At 42.0% G+C, this 22,553-nt stretch overlaps 1 protein-coding gene and 1 long non-coding RNA gene across 2 annotated transcripts; both read left to right on the top strand.

The window, feature by feature from the left end:
• Window positions 1-615: 615 nt before the first annotated feature.
• Window positions 616-2,476, top strand: LOC146668862 (uncharacterized). Its single transcript, XR_014912014.1, has 3 exons — window positions 616-956; window positions 1,052-1,120; window positions 1,928-2,476. It is a non-coding gene; the product is annotated as an uncharacterized LOC146668862 (long non-coding RNA).
• A 16,244-nt stretch (window positions 2,477-18,720) lies between these two features.
• Window positions 18,721-19,404, top strand: LOC146668861 (general transcription factor II-I repeat domain-containing protein 2-like). The gene has a single exon (XM_085408859.1). The coding sequence runs from the start codon at window positions 18,721-18,723 to the stop codon at window positions 19,402-19,404; it is 684 nt and encodes a 227-aa protein (XP_085264985.1).
• Window positions 19,405-22,553: the final 3,149 nt, after the last annotated feature.

Genomic DNA, 22,553 nt, shown 5'->3' with positions numbered 1-22,553 from the left:
TTTGGGGTTTTTTGCAATACAATGTAAATATTAAATATAATATTAAAAAAAAATATATATATAAAATAATATAAAACAAACAGGGGCTAAAAGAAGCTAAACTTTCATATGGTATGTCTCTGGCAACATCTACACGATGTCCCAGGGACAACATCTACACGATGTCCCAGGGACAACATCTACGCGATGTCCCAGGGACAACATTTACGCGATGTCCCAGGGACAACATCTACGCGATGTCCCAGGGACAACATCTACGCGATGTCCCAGGGACAACATTTACGCGATGTCCCAGGGACAACATTTACGCGATGTACCAGGACAAATTTGTAAATTTCTGGATTACTGTTAATCTCCATAGAATCAAGAACTCATGTCCAGTTTCACAGCTATGGACCAGTTAATTATGTTTCCAGGTGATAGTTTGATTCATAGATTCAGCACACACCATAAGTCTAGGCCTTTTAGTCCAGATTCTCTTCACTTATGTTTGTAAAATGATCAGGGAAGCTACTGCAATAGCTAGGTTTCATTTGACGTAGACGTGACGTCGACGTAAAGCGCGAAATTTGACTGGCGGTCGGAAGTGAAAAAGATAAGTGTAACCCAGTTCCTAAAATCATCTCAAACAGAAAGAGAAGAAAAATTAAAACATTTAATGTTCATTGTTCTGTTCTTACTGGCCCGGTTAATGAAAGTGAAATGAGATCAAAATAATTATTTAAACATAGAAGGGATGCAGATTATATATGATATGCTCTGGTCAAACAAGGGTTAAGTTTCTCAGAGGGTTGATGAGCTCTGATGAGAGCCTATTGTTTTACTCCACTCCTCACATGTCAGCCAATCGGTGAAGCTCTAGGCAGCTCTTGTCCCTCCTTAGTACCAGCTCCCAAGTTTTCAGTCTCTTGCTTCTACAGCCGAACAGAGCAGACGGACTAAAACTTTTGTTATCGGTAAGCTGGAGAAATTAACCTCTAACGAGTTAAAAGAAATACCATCTAAACTGATATTTTTTACAAATTATGTATTTGCACTTGTTGTTGTCAAGGGCAGAGCGAAACCGGAGGGTTTACTGAGCTGTGGCTCCATGTAAATGCTGAGCATCCACTCGACGGCGGTAAGCTAAATGTGGCTAATCAGACACGTGATGTGCGGAGTGTGGGTACAGTTGTTCGATGTCTCTGAAACGCACTGTTGTTATGCTAGTTAGAGCATTAACTAAGTCATTAACATGTGAAAAGCTGTAAATGGTTAAAGCAGCTAAAAATAACTTTATGAGAGATAATTGTAAGCAGACTTTATCCTGCTTCCTGTTTAAATTTTGATGTCAATCGGTTGTTTTACAATACTCAGTATTGAACACTTGGTGGTAATTTTTAGTGTATTTCCACTTGTACTAGTAGGCCTATGGTACAAGCGGGATTAAGCACGTCTATTTTAATACTCCTATTTGTGGACTGAGTCCTTGTGTTTACGTGTTATTGAAATTGATTATTTGCACTTTGTTCAATTTCTGATAAGCATTTGCATATTATTCCATTTCTTAAAAGGGGTAATATACTTATTTATTTGTGATTAGATATATATGTACAGTGAGTTTATTTTGATCGATGTAATTAATGTTTACAATGAAAGTGAATTATATGGTGACTATAATTCCTGAATGTTTAAAACCTTGTAGATAATCTTTAATGTTACTGCAGGTTACAAATAATTGAACCTTGATACTGTGAAATTTTGGATATTGATACTTTGACCTTTGAAACTTGATATTTTAATGTTGTACAACATGACTGAACTGATGATGATTGAATTGATGATAGCTGATCTGAATAGTAGTTACTGCACTGTGACACTACTTTAGTTTAATTTGTGAGAGTTATCCTTAAAGGGCACGTGACATATATTTGGCCATTGTTTATAGGTCAGGTTTTTATATGGGACGAATCCAAAGACCAGGTCAGCGATTCCAGAACCCAGAGTGTTCCAGTGTTCACTGGATGGCGAGCCAACCCAAGATCCTAGGAGACGATATACATGTACACGCACACTCATTTGCACATTGATGGACTACAATCCTCTACTGTACAAGTAGTACGGTAGGACAGACAATCACACACACACTCCTTGTCAGACGAATTCTATGGGCCCCACCGGTACCATTTGGACTTAAAAAAGACTAATTCTTTTACTTGTGCACAATTTTATTTAATTCTATTTTTTTTTGCTACTTTGGGGGAAATTTTTATACTTGACATTCTGTTAAAACCTGTTGTAATACTGTGTTGTTTACAAATTTCTTTTGCAAGGCTTAACATCACTAAAGTACTTTTAAAGCCACATAACTGTGTTTGTCTGGTTTCTCTGCCATTCGTGTACCAGAGCTCTAAGAGTCGTTCTCAGTCTTCTGACACTAGCCCAAATTGCTTATTACTTTGGTAATTATCCATCGGTACTTTATGTAACTCCACGTAAGTGCTACATAAGCGCAAAATCACAGACAGACAGTACGCAAAATGCCTATGTCCTGTTGTGTTTGCCTGACCCAACCCCCGGGCCACGAAACACCCAAAAAGTTGGGGGAACACTGGTCTAGAGAACACTGGTTAGCTAATGCTGTCGTCAAGTAGCCTATCGCTAGCAAACAAACAGCAAGCCAAGTGAGGAACATATGCATAATGCTTACCGTTTATTAAAGGAAAGTATCCTAAATTGACTTCAAATTCGGCGGACAGGCGGCGGTTTTTCGCTTCTTCACTTGTATTTCGAAATAATCGAAGGCGGGTATTTCGAAGTCGCAAAGGAATGACGTCACAAGAAGGTGATTGGTCACTTGCAATGTTGAACCTGGAACAACATTAATTATGATGATGTGGGAACAATGCTGACACGAGGAAATCAGATCGTCCGTGGATCTGGTGCTCAGAGCGTGTTCTTGTACTATCGTGATCAGAGCCGCTGTGCTGTCCTTTTCTAGCCACAGGTAGGAATTCTTCATGTCAGCCACTACATACATACCACACAGGGGCTTGTTCTTACATGGTAGTTCATTATAGTTCATCCTCCTGCTGCTCTTTGTCTTCAGCTGCCTGGAGATTCTTGGAGTAGCTCATCTCAGGGGGGCATCGTCGTGATACTCCATGGATACTCCAAGAATCTTCAGGCAGCTGAAGACAAAGAACTTGATACAGTATGGATGCCCTCCCTCTTCCTCACTGAGCCTCATGGTGCCCAGGGGTTTGTATCTGTTTGTCCCTCAAGCTGGGTACTCAAATTCGGAGGCTTCGGAGAGTTTGAGGGTTCTGCACAGTATCCTAGCTGTTCCTAGGACTGCAATATTCTGGAGACATGCCTTTTATGTTGTGCCACTCCTTCCAGCTTGGAGGTTACAGCTCCTCATGCTCCTTTGTGGGACCACTTTGAACTTTACCTTTTACATTTGCTCCAGTGTAGATTAGAAGGCAGTGAAGGATACTGATCTGTTCACAGATGATGGTATATCCCTGTCCCAAAATCCCATATGTGCATGCTAAAAGAACTGAGAGTAAGCACCTTGAGGCAACTGTTGTTGTGATCTGGCTGAAAATAGAAAACTGGAGCACAAATGTGGCGTTTAAAAAAAGACACTGCTCCATGTTCATTTCTGACCTGGCATAGCTAATGAGATCAGGTTTTATCTTGTCCACACGTAATACTTCAGGAGACATGGATGAAAATCATAAATATAAAAAAAACAATAGCACTTACACCACGTACATCATGAACACACAGGTTACACCAGGCATTGTCATCCAGTTCTAACATTATGAAGAGTTTTGTAAACAACCTTCAACATCAACTCAATAAATTCAAATCGTGCTGATCATGTGCACAGTGCGTTCAAGGTTCTTTATTTGTCACATGCATAGTTATACAAGTATAACCTGACACGCTCCTCGACATGTGCAAAAATGGGGGGGGTAGAGGAAGAACATTATATATATAGTATATACATTAGGTGAATGTGCAGTAGAAGCAGCAAGCAGGTGAGTTCTGTACATTAAGTGAATAGTGAGTGTTGTTAATGTTGTAGTAAAAAAACAGGCACCTTGAGTCTGTCAGTACAGCAGCTGATGCAGTGGTTACGCATTAGAAACACATCAACATCAGTGGCATTGCTTCTTTCATCTATCTGTCATACATGATGATGATTATGACATCAAATAAAAATTGTTTGCATTTGAATGTTTTCATATCTTATTCTCTATGAACTTTCATGGCATCAAACAGAGGCTATAATACACACATTAATAAACACACGCACGAGTATTTTAAGGCTTAAATGTTCTGCGTCCTCTTTTGATCACTTGCATTTGATGGTTTGAGGTTCATCATTAATTCACAAGAGGAGAGACAGAAAAACTGCACAGGGAAAATAAATCAGTGGTTATTAGTCCATGCAGCGCTGTAGGCGGACGGGTGCTTTCTTCAGGATTAAATTTCCTTTCACGCTAACTTAAGAATGGCCTGTTTGGCTGTGAAGGACAACAGTGGAAACAGTGAAAATGAAAAACTATTTGTAAACACACCTCTCACCATTTATATGTAAAATCTTTTACATCATTGCAAAACGGTGCTTATGCAGACAAAGCGCCAGTCCTGTGATGAAGGGAATAAACTCATGAATTCCAATTCGTTTTTGCAAATCTGTAAGAAAATGCTAAAATGCTTTATGCTATGTCTTTCAAGTGACGTGAACAGTCAGTAATGCGTAGGCCAACTCCATATCGACATTTTTAAGATGTGCAGTGGACTTCACTGCACTGCAGATTAATGCAATAACTGGACTTTCTCTCTGTCATTTAGTTTGAATCAAGTTTCTGGACACCTGCTGTTTAGGTGTGTGTGTGTGTGTGTGTGTGTGTGTGTGTGTGTGTGTGTGTGTGTGTGTGTGTGTGTGTGTGTGTGTGTGTGTGTGTTTCTGTCTACTATTTCTGCCAATTCAGCCACTAAATGCTTCATTACATTCAGCAGCTATTCATTAACTCTGTACACTACCTGCTGAGCAGACGATGGCAGACTGGCACTGCATTTTTTTTTCTTCCTGGAAAAAAGGTTAAGCATGAAAAAAATCCACATTCTGTCCTTAACACTGACATTTAAGTTTTCAGACTGAACATGCTTTTGTGTAAACTTCTGTTTGAAGCCTCACTTTCATGTTCCACCGTAGAAGTGCCGCAAGGTTTAAAGGGCACATGGAATAACATGCAAGTAATCAGATAAAAAAAACAAACACATTTCTAGTTCTTTTGGTTTCTATGATGAACAGACATGGATAAAGCTGAGGGGTGTTTTATGATTTTTGCTAAAAAACGTGTCTGGAAGATTAAATATAGTATTGGTCATTTTCTAAGACGTGTAATGCTCGATGTTTTAAGCACCCCTCCTCAAAATGAGTCAAATGCTTTTACTGTCTATAGGCTGATAATGCTCACTGTCATGTACCCTCCAACAGCCCATTTCAAGCCAGTACAATCCCTGATTTTGTATCATTTACACAACTTGTTGCCTTCATGGATATTTTTAAAGCTATCATAGGACAGGGTCCTTTCTTTTCAACAGGTATATGTGTTGACTGAAAGCTCATAGATATAATTGAATCAGTACAGTGATGTCAATAAATGACTTTAATTATTTAGCGTTTTGCATAATAACTGCACTGGACTGTGTTGCTATAGGGGCATTCTCATGTGGCTTTAAGAGGTATCACAACATATCAGATAACTGATTCAAACTTCAGATGGGAAAAGTCACAGAACCAGATCAATCTAGAAGATGTAAGATTCCTCTGACACATTTATTCTGTAGATCTTGGACCGTGGCTGCAAACATCACCTGGGAAACAAAGGGATCTGAAGAGAAATGGAGGTTTCCTTCACTGTAGACTTTGACCAATCACATCCAAGATAAATTGCACAACTATATGGCTCATAAATAACAAGAAGGCAGCATTTATATGACAGTTGCCACCAAGTCCTCCACTCCAAAGTGAAGTTTTGACGCACTCGGGCATCTAAAATGTGCAGCGGATCGTCTCAAGCCCAAGTGCACTGAACGGGACGTCACAGTAATCTTATAACAGCTGGAAGTCCGAAGCCAACAGACAAAGGGGACACCGCCCAAAATTTAAATCAGGTACTATTTTTAATGTTTATGGGTGGAGCACTTTGTAGAACTCTTCAAACAAGAGTTTTGCAGCATGTTGGCAAAATTATTTTGCTTCTAAGCGACTATATTAAAACAGAAAAACTCGTTTCATGGAAAACTGGCCGACCCATTTTTGTTTTACCTCTCTCTGGTTTCGTGATGGGCAAAGACTTTCTGTGACTTTCAGCTCGTAAGTGTCTCTCATGCACAGAGCTCAAGGTTGTTCATTTCATCCTTACAAATGAGGAGCGGTTACTCAACATCAAACTAACTCGAGCACTACAAATGGACTCAGATACAGATCATGAATGCGGTACTTCATTTCAGAAAGAAGGTCGTTGATTATACTGGACCTGAACATCGCTGGAAAAATAATTCTTGTCTCCTAGAAACAGTTTGTGGGAGAGAGGGTTGGTACAACCTATTTCTTCTAGCTACTCGCATCCAAGCTGTGGCCAAGCTCCCTGGAGTATTTGACATTACACATGCAATACATGTCTGAATAATCACGCCAGTAAAATATGACAGCTTGAAGAAGCACCGCGGCTTTAACACGTGTGGCTTATGATTTAAGCTACTTGACAATGTAGCCTGGTGGCGAATCGTCCCTCATGCTTCCCGTATCCACCGGCATCCGAGGCTGCCGTTTGAGAGGCATCATGTCCCAGCTGGATGTCACTTGATGTGGAGGGAGGGTGGCAGTGTCTGTCCCCAGAAGGCTAATGCTTCTAATGCTGCAGTCAGCCACAACCTCAATATCATTGAAATTCCAACAGCATATTCACTTACAACTACGTAGCTGCTGTTGGTTGATACATGTATTCTGAAACTTGTTCTTTTTTTCTGTTACAACAAAGAAATAATCGACCATTGAACAAATGTTCATACTTTTTATGCTAAGTTATGTCGTTGTTGAGATGCTGAAGGCTGGACAGACTGAAAATATCATAATCAAATAAATATTTCAGCAGATTCAGATACACAAGCCATTGTTTTCCTTCAAGATCACAGAGAAGACCTCTGTAATTACCTGGCTCTAGTTTAATGTGTGTTTAATGGCTGCGGAATATTTGTGTTTTGTATAACAAACTGAACCAAATTGGAGTCACCGTATATAATTATTTACAACACTAATGCAGGATAGAACAGGATAATTACAAAGGGAATAGACAAGGATTTCTGCCACTACATTACGCTGCTTTTTGCCTTTAATTTGGATTAAAATCTATAGTGTGTGTGCGTGTGTGTGTGTGTGTGTCATGGTAGCATTCAAAGTAGTTTCTTCTTTCTTTCTCTAATTAATTTGCTCTGCTCCTCCCTTCTTTAAAAGCTCGGGTATCGCTTCTGTGATATTACTTCTGTGCTTCTCACACACAGGCTGGTGCCCGGCCAACTCTGTGTTCCAGCGGTTTGGGCTGCTACAGCTGTGGCGGAAATTTTTAAGCAGGAAAATGTTAATGGAGCTGTGTGACGGATGGCCTCGGCTACCAACATGCACTAAGGGTGAGCACTTTGTGGAATTAATATGATTTCAGTCGGCAGGAATGGTCATTTTCTGTCCACCAGCGATTCTTAATGATTCTTCTTCTTCTTCTTCATCCATGTCTGTCATCTCCGACTCTGGGTCCGCTCATTAGCACACTATTAAAGGACAAAGATCGACCTGGTCATCATGCATGAAATGCAACTGTTGCCACAGTTACTGTGAGTCCGGCCTTATCAATCAAAACGGAAGCCTGTAGGTGTCGCTCACCCCCTGCTGGATGCGTGGGGGCATCCAGATGCATTATGCTGATTACAAACAGCCATAATTGTGATTGCTTTGGTTTGCCATCAGGTCCTTCAGGGTATCATGGTCTGCCCGTTGTATTTACCTCTCTCATATTGAAAATGCATTTGTTTGCTTCCCTCTAATTTACAATGCAGCAATAAAATTTTTTCATTTTCTCGCTTTCTTCTCCTGCTAAGTGCCAGTCGATATCCTGGCAGTGGTTTAATTTTCTCAGTTGCTCTTTTTTCCCCTCCGTCTCTCTCTTGCAGCAGTACACTGCAGTTAGCCAGTTTTGAAATACATTAGTGAAAGCTGGCTCGCTTTTGACAGTTTGACAGCTTAGATTTTCATGAGCTTCCAATAAAGAGCAAGTCATTGTTCCCAGAATAACCCAGTGAGAATATTGTTCTTTCCTGGCAGATAACAATGCCATTCATACGGTGGATCCTTGACTTGATAACATACTTATTGATCACTGTCACTTATCTGGCAATTGCCTCAGCGCCCCAATATAGACAAATTGCTCACACAGTGTGGCTCTTTGGTCTATATGTTCATATTAATGCTGTGTGACCGTGGAGCTATAACATGCTGTCTGGGAGCAGTACTCAAATCTCTTCCGTGCCTTCCTGTTTTTGAAATCTTTGTTAACTTGTGTGGTGATTTTCACTTTAAAACAACCTCTCAATTCATGTCCAGGAGGCAGTGGTGCCGTGGGCTGAGATAAATGAGCAGATTCTGAAAACATTTTCCTGCAGTGGCTCTGTATGCAGCCAGTGAGTCAGAGTCATTTGTTTCTATGCACTATGTGGACTCAATCAAGATGGCAAGAGCAGGGGGGGGGGAATGATGATAGCAAGGATTCCAGTAGGCCTCTGCTTTCTCTGCTCCCTGTTCCAGAAACAAGCGTGCATTCGGAAAACTGACACTAAATCTACAAGGACCATATGTCCTTTTTTCTGTGCTCAGCATCCACACGGTTGCTTCTGAGGTGAAAAACAAACTGACTGTTTTCATGTGTGCAGGAAAAAGCTGTTACAACACGTCGGCTTTGATTGTTGTAATTGTGACAATTAGCATCTGGACACAACGGAGCTAGAACGCCACACGGAGGCACAAATTTATGCTTTCATGGCATTTTCAAAGACTCTCTGTCCTCTTCTTCTCAACACCAGACTGCTATAGACCATCTTGTGACCATTAAATTAAATGCACTGCCTTTGTTAAAGTGTGGTCTCTTCAAAATGTATCCGATCTTTTATAATTGTGATTCTCTGCACTCAACAGGTCTAAAATGCCAACGGTATGCCGCTCAGAAAGAATTCACATTACTACTTGACAGGCTACTAATAAAGTCCTACATTAGCTTAATTTTATTTACTTATTGAACCTGCCAAGGGCAAACCACTGATTTTATTCATTTGATCAATTAAATAGTCGTTGGCAGTGCTACTTGGCCCAAAACAAAAATGGAATAACGAACCCCGAATAACCCATGCAGAAACCCAGGCATGTACCAGCATTAGGGGAGTGTCGGTTACATTCTACAAAAACGCCATCCATCATCCATTTTTTACCACTTATCCAGGTCCAGTGGGCAGGAGCAGCTGCCTAAGCAGACATGGCCAAACTTCCCTCTCCCCAGCCACCGCCTCCAGCTCTTCCACAGGGTCCGCCTCCAGGTGTCCTCTCTGTTCTGGCTGCCTGAAACGCCGCACCTAGGAGGCCTCCAGGAGGCACCACCTCTGCCTACTCCCTTTGATGCCGAGGAGCTCTGCCCTGCTGCGAGCTCCTCGCCGATGTCTGACATCCTCACATTGTCTCCAAGGATGAGCCCAGAAATTTCCACTGCTTAAATTTGTGATTTAATTCTTTCAGTCACAGCCAACAGATTGTGGACAATACAGTGAAGCTGTGCCGTTGCATTCGGCTTACTCTTTAATTGCATCAGTCTGTTTGTTAGTCTCATTTAGAGGTATTTTAGAGTCTTTTTCACCTGATACTCAGTGATAACCTCATCCCAACCCTTTTGTTTGATAGAGGAGCAGAAGACACTTTTTATAGATAAAACAGTTTTTGAATGTCAGGATCTGGGAGAAATAAAAACAAAAAACATTCTGATGTTATATTGTTTGGCTTAGAGTCATTACCAGTGGTAACATGAAGTCTCTTTCCACAGCCCACTTGGGTCTGACTGATGTAAGTTTTGTGATCAGATGGTGAGTGTGAGGGTCCACTTGGGTGTCTTCATCCCTCTGTGGCATTTTGGACTTTCTGGGCACCAACGACACATCCATCTCAGTTCACGTGGACTAGTTTCCAGGTGTCCGTGTCCATAATGGAGTAAAATCAAAACATTAGAGATCTTATCCTTAAGACAGCAACTCATCCTCACTTCTGGGTGGGAAATCTACCCTTTTATAATTGAGCACTACGGCCTCAGACAGGGGTGGTAATTCTCGTCCCACTAATGTTGCTGCAAACCATGTCATCATATGTTGGAGACCAGTGCCCAATAAAACCAACCCATCCTTAGAGCCTGCTACAAACTCTGTGTTGTGAATGTCACTGAATGTGATCAGTAAATGTTTGGACCAAATCAGTGATAAAGGGAATACTCTGACCTAATGCAATGCAATTGGACCAGTACTGTATAATCCAACGTACCCCGATGCCTTCATGTGCCCAGAACATGTTGAGCAGACAAATCCTTGAAAGTTTAAAGAGCTGGTCCAATGTCCCGTGACTAAGATCTCCTCCTGAATCTAAGATTCCACTAAGGACGGACTCTCCTCTCTGGATCTAAGAATCCAGGTTAACAAGTGGGATTTCCCTGAACTTCATTTCTCTTTAGATGTGTTTGTTCTAGTCTAAAACATGCATATTATATCAGTATTTTTTAATCACTGACTGAGAACACTATAAAAGATAGAATATGGTCACATTAGGCTAAGGATTCCTTTTGTTTATAGCACATATATTTTTCTGTTACTATCTTTGGCTCGCATGCCCACAGGAGGGTGTTTCTGTGAAACGTTCTGCTGTACAGAGGAGCCAGCTGTGAGTTTCTTAGATGCTGCATTAAATGCACAGATGCTGTTTCATATACATTTCCTCAGACAAGCATTGCATTTTCAAATACTTGCAAAGAACCATTCTGGTCAGATTTCTGTAAATGAAACCTGGTTAGCGACGTGGTTTCCAGAGCACCGCTTCTCCCACAGTAGTAAAAAAGACAAACAGAGTGTAGTACTTTCTGTGCCAGAGAGTTTGTGTCAGTTTAGATGCTCGCTCGCATCGTGTGACCTGGAGGACTGTAGAAAAACACAGCACTAATAAGTACCACCTTGGAGGACGTGTTTCTACTTGTTATACTGTATTTCCCAGTAGTGTGACTATCCTGCACTGTCCACCCTCGTTGTAGAGTTGAAGCATGTGAACAGTCTATATTCTGTCAAAAGGTGGAAGCTCCCTGCAGCAGGCTCAAACTCTGGAGGCTCAACAGCAAATGAAATGATAGATTACACTGTTGATCTTTACGAGGTCAGTCGAGGTGATTTTTAGTTTTATCGTGGAGCATATTTATTGGCACAGCAGTACACAGAAAACAAGTTACATTTAAAGAGAAGTTGGGACTCAGGTCCTCTTGTTATTTTGACTCAACCTTCATCTTCTGAGAGAAAAGAAAGTGGAGAATAAGAGAAACAGGGGAGGAGGGGAAGAGGACGAGGGAGTGCCGGGACCACGATAGTCCTGCTGTCTGTTCCTCCCGCTCTCATCTTTCTGTCAGGGCCGCTTCCACTCTCTCTGATATCACGTCTTCTGTGATTTCTGTGTTAGTGTTTGTTTCATTTTTTTTTTTTTTTCACGACTGTTTTACTTTGTCCTTTGTGACTGCCTCACCTGTTTGTAGTTAGTTTCACCTGCCCAGGAAAGTTGCTTCTGTTCACTGATGCAGTGTTTTCAGTGGAGGAAACAGTCTCAGCGGACTGCAGGTTTCCTCATAAAGAGCACAGCTCCATAATGATGAAACTAGTTTCACTGCCTAAAAAAAGCCAAGATGTTAGTTTCATGATCATTGATATGCAAACTGTCATGTCCGTTGATCAATGGCCATGAGTAACATTCACAGAGAGTTGGGGAACGGCTGCAATCACAGCATTGTAAGATGGTGACAGATGCACCCTTAGACCTCCTCCTCGATTCAGCAGTAGATGCTCCCTTTTCACGTAAATTTCCTCCTTGACTTCCTGCTCAAACCAGCCAGGATGCACATCATCACTGAAGGAGTGGCCTACAGAGTCCTGGTCAGCTTTCCATGTCTCTTCCGTGTGGTTGTTTGAGTTCCCTGATGTATTACTTGTGCCTTTTCTGAGCTTTCCTTACCTGGATCATTGAGCACAGATCCAGATACTTTCTGTCATGGCTCATGTTCAGGTTTAAATTACACCGTGATTTCATCTTATTCATGGTTTTAGTTTCCTTGTTTTTCTTAGTTTAGTCATTTTTATTTCTAGTTTGACTTTCTTGTTTCTTTTAGTCTGTTTCCCTCTTTGTGCCTCCATGTGGAGCCTGTCTCGTCTCTCGTGCACGCCAAGTTCCGTCTCCGTGGTTATTCACGTTGACCCCGGTCACTGTGTTAAGCTCACGTGTCTTGAGTCCGCCTGTGTATTTCCTGTTTTATTTTGATAGTTCGGTATCCTGTGTTCAGCGTATTCAGTTTTGCTTCCTCCCTGTCTCACTTTGTCTGATTACTTCCAGCCGTGTTCCCTCCCGTTTCCCATCCTCTGTGTATTTAAGTCCTCCGTCTTGTTTCTGCCGTGTGCCTTGTAATACCTAGTTCTACTTTCCCAGGTTCCTAATTTTAGTTGCTTGTTTCTAGTTTAGTTTTCTGGCATTTAGCATTTGAGTTTTTGAACAGCAAAATAAAGCTGCCTCTCTTAGTTCATTCCTTTGTTTTTGAGTCCAGCACTTGGCTCCTCATCCTGCCTGCCACAGCATTGACATGAAACTTCCACCTGTATCTTGTTCCTTCAGTCAAAGGCTTGTTGTCTTTGTGAGAGCAGCTGATGACGTACTTCATAATCACAACATGGCACTGTGACCCCAGATTGTGCTGCTGTTTCTTTTATTTTTCGTGCGTTGCCCTGGTTTTATCTTCATTTTGCCCACTGTCGGTCATTTCTTGTTTAGTGATAAATCATCTGAAGTAATGATTTAAAACTCCAGACTTTATAAGTGCTTATTTTATTTGAGTGCCTTTCCCCATCACGTCGTCGACCTCGTCACAAAGACACAGTATCTGTTTGGAGCACATAGCGCAGGGTTTTGGCTCGGTGTGTCAGTCTGGAGGTGTTTGCTGTTGTTTCATCCTCTGGTGCAGTTGATTAAACAGTGTCTCCTCCTTGTATGTCAGCCCTCTGCTGCTTTTGCTGTCAGACTTGTTGGTATTGGTTTTATGCACGTGTCCAATTTTATTGTCTGTCTTACATTATATTGCTGTTGTTCCTTTAGTTTATGAAGCACTTTGTAACTCCAGCTTGAAGCTGTTGAAGCTGTGCTGTAATATAAATAAAGTAACACTCACATTTATTCTCTTGGACTTTCAGATCTTTAAGCTTTGATGCTGCAGATTTGCAACCTGTAAATAAACATTTGCTTACAGTGAGTGTTCGCGCACACATCTGTCCCCCGCAACATGAAAAGAGGGCTCACATAAAAGGATTAAGTCTTCTCTTAGAACCAGCTTTTGGGATTTTTGTGCTGCTTTCTACCTCGTGTGAAAAGTGTCACCCTGCCGTGATCCTCGTGGGGTGAGGCTAATCTGAACCCTGTCACTCACCTCTGCACGCACACGACCAGTAGATGGGCTGCTTTCACTGCTGCTAGCATAAACATTTCTGAGAAAGGCCTGCGTGTGAATGGGCTGACTGCTGTTTGCCCCCCACTCATGTGTGTATATAACTACACCACTCAGTGTATCCAGCGATGCCGTCAGAATCAGCAAATTCTGAAACAGTAGCTGCAGACAGAACCACACCTGCTATAAGAGACGAGCCTTTTATAGACGCTCGCTGATCCCCCAGCTGTTTTCACTCAACACCATTTCATTTAATGATGGCTCAACATTTCCTCTGCGTTTGCCTTTTTGTTCGGCGTTCTGTATTTTCACTGTGGCAAACCAATTCCACGAAGAGCAAAATACAATCTACTACCAATTTAGGGTATTGGTCTGAGCTACAGAGCTCCGCTGCTGTCCAGGAACTCCTAAAGCACATCAGTAAGCTCCGCTCAATGCGTGCTGTGTTATAGATTTTCAGAAATATGGCAACTCTCAAACAGACCAGAGAAAAGGTAATGAAGTAACACCAGAAAAGTTTGGTTTTAAGTTTGAAAAACCGTGTTTACGTCCACTACGTCCTTTATTTTAGAAGAAAGTTTATGCTGGTAAAGACTGATTACAACCTCCACAGTTTTCATAGACTACATATTTGTTGATTCAAGTTTCAGCTTGAAAGCTGCAGAGTGTGGCACGTTCAATGAAGAGGCTGCCGTGTACAACTGTGACTGAAAGGCGTGACTGATAGTTGTTCTGCTTCATTTCTGTTGGAGCAAATTTGGTATTGCAGTACGAAATTTGTGTTGGAACAGCAGCTGAGAATCCTTATAACAGGTTCAATAACAACTGTGCTCGCTAAGATGCTGCCAAAAGGCTGTCATTTATTCTCAAAATTACAGTTTCCGTCAGCAAAACACTTTTACTGGAGATTTTCAATCTCACTGTCGATAAAAACAAAGTCAGCTGCAGTTAAAAATTCTCTTAAACGTCACTTGTACTTAGTGTCCAAGATTGGGGGTTTGTCTTATAGTGGGGGAGCTATTATTTTATAAATAATGTTTGTTGGATTAGAAAATTGCTTAATAGGTATTGACGGATGATGCTCATGTGTTGAATCCTAATAAAATACACTCACAAATGGAAATACCAGATTTTGTCATCATAACAAACATTTTCTCCTGAACCCAAACAATCAGAGATTTCAAAAGTTTATTTTCCTCTTCTTTTTTTTTTTTTTTTTTAAATATACCTTGTATTTAAAAAGCCCACGTCTTGTTGAGTGGTTGAGCTTTTACTGAGTGGCTCTGGGGATGTTGAGACGTGAGTGCTAAACGGGTTAAGTACAGTTATAGGTTAAATCTGTGGAATGGTATGATACTAAAAGTTTACAGTTTCAAAGCATGTAGAGATGTTTAGAGGAAATAGAAGATCATGAAGTTAATAAGTAACCAATACGTCTCCTGACATAAAGTGCAATAAAGCAGAACGTGGTTATTATTGAGTTTGGAATGACTGCACCTGTACACCCGAGAGTTCCTGAAGTAATCTAAATCTGCAGTTAACACATCTGAGTCACTGATGTGGTTTTCATTAAAAAGTCACTGAAGTCACTCTGACTGCTTTCATCTTTAGCCAGGAAATAAAGGCTAATCATGAAAAGCCGTGGTATTAACTGAAGTAGCACATCTAACTAGAGTTTGGTCATTCTGGGGGAATGAAACGTCTTTCATAGACATTAAAATATCTGAAATGTGTGGGCAAAGGAGAGTTAGAAAGAGTAAACTGGAGTGAAGCCTGCCACAGTCTGGCAGCTGTCAAAGGGATGAGAAGCAGTCACAGCATTCGAGTGGGGTGCAGGAGACAGGAAGTGTGGCAGTGGTGTGTCACAGTTATTATATTTTGTGAATTTGTGGTCATAGTAGAGAAGGAAAAGTAACACAGTTACATTTAAATTAAGTGAATAATTCACTACGAATAACATAAAATACACTATATTACCAAGAGTATTCGCTCGTCTGTCCCATCACATTCTTAGTACACTCAACAAAAATATAAACGCAACACCATTGTTACTGCTCCCATTTCCCATGGGATGGACGTAGAGACCTAAAATTCATTCCAGATACACAATATAACCATCCCTCCCAAACAGTGGTCACAAATCAGTCCAAATGTGTGGTAGTGGGCACATCTGCTATATTGAGATAATCCATCCCACCTCACAGGTGTGCCACATCAGGATGCTGATCTGACATCATGAGTAGTGCACAGGTGTACCTCAGACTGCCCACAACAAAAGGCCACCCTGGAATGTGCAGTTTTGTCTCACAGCAAAATGCCACAGATGCCACAAGCAATGAGGGAGCGTGCAATTGGCATGCTGACAGCAGGAATGTCAACCAGATCTGTCGCCCGTGCATTGAATGTTCATTTCTCAACCATAAGCCGTCTCCACAGGCGTTTCAGAGAATATGGCAGCACATCCAACCGGCCTCACAACCGCAGACCTCGTGTAACCACACCAGCCCAGGACCTCCACATCCAGCAGGTTCACCTCCAAGATCGTCTGGGACCAGCCACCCAGACAGCTGCTGGAACAATTGGTTTGCACAACCAAACAATTTCTGCACAAACTGTCAGAAACCGTCTCAGGGACGCTCAACTGCATGCCCGTCGTCCTCATCGGGGTCTTGACCTGACTCCAGCTCGTCGCCGTAACAGACTTGTGTGGGCAAATGCTCACATTCGATGGCGTCTGGCACGTTGGAGAGGTGTGCGCTTCACGGATGAATCATGGTTCACATTGTTCAGGGCAGATGGCAGCTGAGAATGTCCCAGTTCTTGCATGGCCAGCATACTCACCGGACATGTCACCCATTGAGCATGTTCGGGATGTGCTTGACCGGCGTATACGACAGCGTGTACCAGTTCCCACGAATATCCAACAACCTCGCACAACCATTGAAGTGGAGTGGACCAACATTCCACAGGCCACAATTGACAATCTGATAGACTCCATGCGACGATGTGTTGCACTGCATGAGGCAAATGGTGGTCACACCAGATACTGACCGGTTCTGGGTCCCCAGACCCCCAATAGCGCAAAAAACTGCACATTCCAGGGTGGCCTTTTGTTGTGGGCAGTCTGAGGTACACCTGTGCACTACTCATGATGTCAGATCAGCATCCTGATGTGGCACACCTGTGAGGTGGGATGGATTATCTCAATATAGCAGATGTGCCCACTACCACACATTTGGACTGATTTGTGACCACTGTTTGGGAGGGATGGTTATATTGTGTATCTGGAATGAATTTTAGGTCTCTACGTCCATCCCATGGGGAATGGGAGCAGTAACAAAGGTGTTGCGTTTATATTTTTGTTGAATGTATTTGATATGATACCATCACATTCTAAATCCATAGTATTTGATATGATACCGGCCCACAATATGCAGCTATAACAGCTTCAACTCTTCTGGGAAGGCTTTCCACAGGGTTTATGAAAATTTTTGACAATTCTTCCAGAAGCGCATTTGTGAAGTCTGGTGTTGTACGAGAAGGTGCTGTCTCCTGAGGTCAGGACTCTGTGCAGGCCAGTCAAGTTCTTCCACATTTTGTACAGCGCTGCACAGTCTTGTTGGAGCAGGAAGGAGCCATCCCCAAACTCTTCCCACAAAGATGGAAACATGAAATTAATCATAATGTCTTGGAATGCTGAAGCATGAAGAGTTTTTTTTCCCCACTGGCACTAAAGGGCCTGAGCTATGCGATTATACGTGGCCTACAACTTCATGGGTAAGTTGCCTCATTTCCAATTTTGTTACAATACGACTAACGGTTGAGTGTTATATATTTAGTAGGGAGGAAATTTCAGGGCCAGACTTGCATAGGTAGCATCCCATCACAGTTGTAACCCAGTAGAGAAAACTGCTTTTGTTGTTATTCTTTCTCGCTTTCTTTATATCTGTATAAATGTATTTCCACTCTTTTATTTTGAAAAGAAACATAGAATTTAGATAGTTAGAATTTGTTTTTAGCAAACTTGGATTTTGGTTCGAAATGATCTAAAAAAAAAAACAAAACTTGAAGGATAATTCAAAAATCTATTATCTTGTTGGTTATAAATATAAATCACAATTTCATGGATAAGAGAGTTGAAAGGAAAAAGAAATTCATTTATTTGTTTTACATGGTTAAAAATAATTTCATGTACAACCGAGGAGATTTTCAAAACATGCATGTAATATATTACTGTGGTAATATGAAAAGTGAAGATAAAGAATCAAGCTATAGCTGTGAAATAAGAGAAAGGAATTGATCTGGCTGCGTGCAATAATGTCAATACTGTTGTGCAGGCATGGGCAAACTACGGCCACGGTTAAACGTTTTGATTCGGCCCGCCAAACTTGAAAAAATTTAATAAATTAACCGTGTTAATGTTTTATTTTCCCTGCAATTCTGATGTTTCTGAAGCGCTATACAAATGCAGGCCATTTACCATTTTTAAAAGAATGTATGGTAGAGACAGCAGGTATTTTGTGCCCGGAGACAAATTTGAGAAAATCAGTTTATCACGGCGGACAGTGACTCGCCGTGTAGAACTAATAGATGAAGACATCACCAGCAGATTAAACAAAAAGGCGAAGTTTTTATTCTTTAGCACTGGATGAAAGCAACGATGTCAAAGACACTGCTCAGCTCCTCATTTTTATCCGAGGAATCAACAAAACTTTTGAAATAACGGAGGAGTTTTTGACAATGGAGTCTCTGAAAGGACAAACACGGGGAGAGGACTTGTTTGAACGGGTGTCTGCTGCCATCGAAAACATGGGAGGGTGTGGGAGCTCAAAGAGGAGATTGGCGTGTTTTTGGAGCGGCAGGGGAAGATGAATTTCCTGAGCTGAGCAACAAGAGCTGGATGTGTGACTTTGCGTTTGCTACGGACGTATTTTCACACTTGAATGAGCTCAACGTGAAACTGCAGGGGAAGGAGCAGCTTGTGCATGACATGTACACAAATGTGAAAGCCTTCAAATCCAAGCTGGCTTTATTCTCCAGGCAGATTTTGAACAAGTCATTCACTCATTTTCCTACACTAGCCACGCTGAAAGAGGCCGGAGCAAAAGTAAAGAAATACAGTGAGTCACTGGATGCACTGCACGGAGAATTCTGCCGTCGGTTTTTGGATTTCGATAAAATTGAAAAGTCACTTCAATTGGTGGCCTTTCCTCTGTCACAAGACCCCAAAACAGCTCCAGAGGAGCTTCAGCTCGAACTGATCGACCTTCAGTCCGACCCTGCCTTAAAAGAGAAGTTCAGCTCTCTGAAACTAAATGACTTCTATGCTTCACTCAATGATGCCGCGTTTCCAAATCTAAGGCGAAAAGCACAGATGATGTTGGCTTTGTTCGGCTCTACCTTCATGTGTGAACAGACCTTCAGCGTCATGAACATCAACAAAGCCAGCCACAGATCCAAGTTAACAGACCTACACCTCAGACCCATCCTGAGAACCTCCACAACAAAACTCCAGACTTTGATGCGCTGGCTAAAAAAGGAGAACAACAACACTGCTCCCATTAAAATGTGTGTGTCTACGTGATAGGCAAGTTGTTAAAATAAACAGTGCGCGCAGATAACGCTTCACAGACTGACTTGCTGCAACCGTTTCGTCCTTGCACTTGTCGTTGTTGACTTTTGGCACCGGGGAAACAAACTGAATAAAAGGAACAGGACAAGTACATCTGCATCAGGAGAGTGATGGTGATATGCTGAAGGATAACAGAACTTTCAGTGCTCTAAAATAAAATGGTCATTTATTTGATTTTCAGTGCTTAAAGACTCATTTCGAAGTCAGAGATTTTATTGTAATACTTTTCTTCATTTGGAAATTAAAGCACATGTTTTCTCCAAATCCCAAGATGTGTATTTTTCCCCCAATGAGGTGATGTTTTCAAAGCATGCCATCTATCTGCTCCTGTTCCGGCCCCTTTGTCAAATGTTAGAACTCAATGTGGCCCACGAATCAAAAAGTTTGCCCACCCCTGTCCTAGCCGAAATCTAACTGTGGTAACGAACAAGCAGAAATACCTGAAACAACACCCTCCACCTCCAAAACCCCCAAAACAATAAAGTGAACATGTTAAAACTAAACCTGACGAAAACATTTCGCAGGTCGGAGAATCAGGCGCCTTCAATGTGGCCAAGCAAGACTTCTTGGGATAAACTAAATGCCCAAGCAAGGGAAGGGCAACCCATTGATGAGGCAGAAGCAACCAAGAACTAGGACCCAGTGAGAGAGGCAGGCCAACAGAAGCAGTGGTGTTGTAGGACCCAGAGCATACGTGCATTCTAATAAAAACCTTTGTGGTCTTTCCTGCTGACTCAATGATTTCGAAACTCCAATATTTGAACACTGGCTTTTATTTGAGAGTTTACAATACATCACCACTGATAACCACACACACACACACACACACACACACACACACACACACACACACACACACACACACACACACACACACACACACACGCGCGCACACACACACACGCACGCACGCACGCACACACACACACACACACACACACACACACACACGTCCCAATGCTCTTAAAAGTATTACTGTCTCTCTCTCTTCTGCTCTTACTGTCTCTGCTCAGCTCTCTGCCCAGTCCGCTGTATACATAATTGCTTTGAGTCATTAATAACCTATTAATATTGATGCATGTTATTTAAATGTGCAGGTTAACGACTCGGCGGACCTCATTAAGTCTTGATGGGGTCAAACTAGGCCTGCAGTCCCACCATGCTGTGCCTGATTACACTTTTAATAGACTGTGGCTTTGATTTAGTAGGCTGTCCTCACTATGTATCACATGCAGAGATATGTTTTAATTATTAGCGAGACTTTAAAGGAGGGCATCTGGCTTTGTAAGCACGCAGGTGATACCAGTTAATTGACTCCGCTCTAAACCACACAAACATCACATCTCCAATCACAGCTCAGCAACTGTAATTATAGGCGCTCCAGACCTGTCAAGCTATATACAAGCTGATCTGGCATTCGTATACAAAGAGTTTAGACAACGGCGTCTTCTTAATTGCTTTGTATAAACTCAAATCGTAGATGCAAATGGATCCGGGAGTGCATTCAAATGTAGCTGCAGTTATAAAAGAGCTTTCGTTATGAATAGAACACCCACTGTGTAGTGCGGAAACCTGTAGTGGAAGTTTGAAGTTAAAGTGAGAAACCTTTATGGACTTTGGTTCAGGACCCTTTAACCCTCGAAGGTTTAAGTAGTATTGATGATGACGACCCGAATTCCACAGCCCCACTAAGTTTAACCCAAAAGCAATCAGAATAATCATTTTTGTATTTAGTGCATTGTATTCCAAAGTCTTTGCAATTACAGAAAAAAGAAAATAATCAGACAATTTGGATGAGATCAAAAACTGTTCACATTTCCCCCCCCAAAAAAATCACTTATGTCCTTCTCCAAAATATACTCTAAATAAGGATAAGTTACACCTCAGAGGGTTGAAATCTTGGGTTTGGGCTCAATTGTTTACAAGTGAAAAGGAAATCATATTTCAAATAACCACAGTTATTTGAAATATGTATCAGGGGGCGATCGTGGCTCAGGGGATTGGGAAGCTCATCTGTAACCGGAAGGTCGCCGGTTCGATCCCCGGGCTCCCTGTCCTGGTCGTTGTGTCCTTGGGCAAGACACTTTACCCTACCCTACCGCCTACTGGTGTTGGCCAGAGGGGCCGATGGCGCGATATGGCAGCCTCGCTTCTGTCAGTCTGCCCCAGGGCAGCTGTGGCTACAACCGTAGCTTGCCTCCACCAGTGTGTGAATGCGAGAGTGAATGAATAGTGGCACTGTAAAGCGCTTTGGGTGCCTTGAAAAGCACTATATAAATCCAATCCATTAAAAGATGAGACTATTATTAAGGTGAAACATGAATTTACAAAATAAGAGAAACCAAAACTGACAGCTAATCTAAACTGAGATTAAACTAAACTGAGAGCAAAGCACAGGGGCCATGGAAAAAAACTAGGGGCCGGGAACACGGGGGAAGACGACCAGACGACCTGACAATGAACAAGGGGAGACAGAGGGCTTAAATACACAGAAGGGCAATGAGAGAAATGGAAACACATGAGGAACACAGCTGAAAACAAATGAACACGATGCCACAGGGGAAGCAAAACTAAACACACTGAACATGGAAACACGAGACTATCAAAATAAAACAGGAAACACTGAGACGGAGACTTACACATGAGCTTGACACAGGAGGAAGGGCAGATGAGAGAGGGAGCGAGGGAACACGACAGAGAGAGAGATGACGAGCTGGCGACACACAGGAAGGGAAGACGAGACATCTCGACATATTACACACAAAGAAATCACCAATAATTTCAAAAGGCTGGGTCAGATGAGCTCCTCTTGCATGACAGTGAGAGCAGGAAGACGGAACAAAAAAGGTGAGGAGAGAAGAAATGTGCATCACGGGAACCCCAGCAGCTGGCCTGGAAGGAAGGATTCAGCCAGGAAGCTGAAGACTGTCCCTCCATTTTACATTTAAATATCCCAGGAACCTCAGGTAAGCCAGCAGTCTGAGGATGAAGTGCGCTAATGAAGTGATATGTCTCTAAAATAAAATGCAACCTTAAATATTCAACACCTTATATGTAAGCAGAAGGACCAATGAAGAGAATCCGCTCTCTCTTTCTAGTCC

The sequence above is a fragment of the Rhamphochromis longiceps genome, linkage group LG6 (genome assembly GCF_057381845.1).
Source record: "Rhamphochromis longiceps isolate RC_006_pf linkage group LG6, R_longiceps_female_GT1.1, whole genome shotgun sequence".
Classification (NCBI taxonomy): Eukaryota; Metazoa; Chordata; class Actinopteri; order Cichliformes; family Cichlidae; genus Rhamphochromis; species Rhamphochromis longiceps.
This window is presented reverse-complemented; position numbering and strand designations above follow the sequence as displayed.

Bases quoted from the DNA above. Each gene is read 5' to 3' on its own strand.
- LOC146668861 (XM_085408859.1), top strand. From the start codon at position 18,721: ATGTGTGACTTTGCGTTTGCTACGGACGTATTTTCACACTTGAATGAG.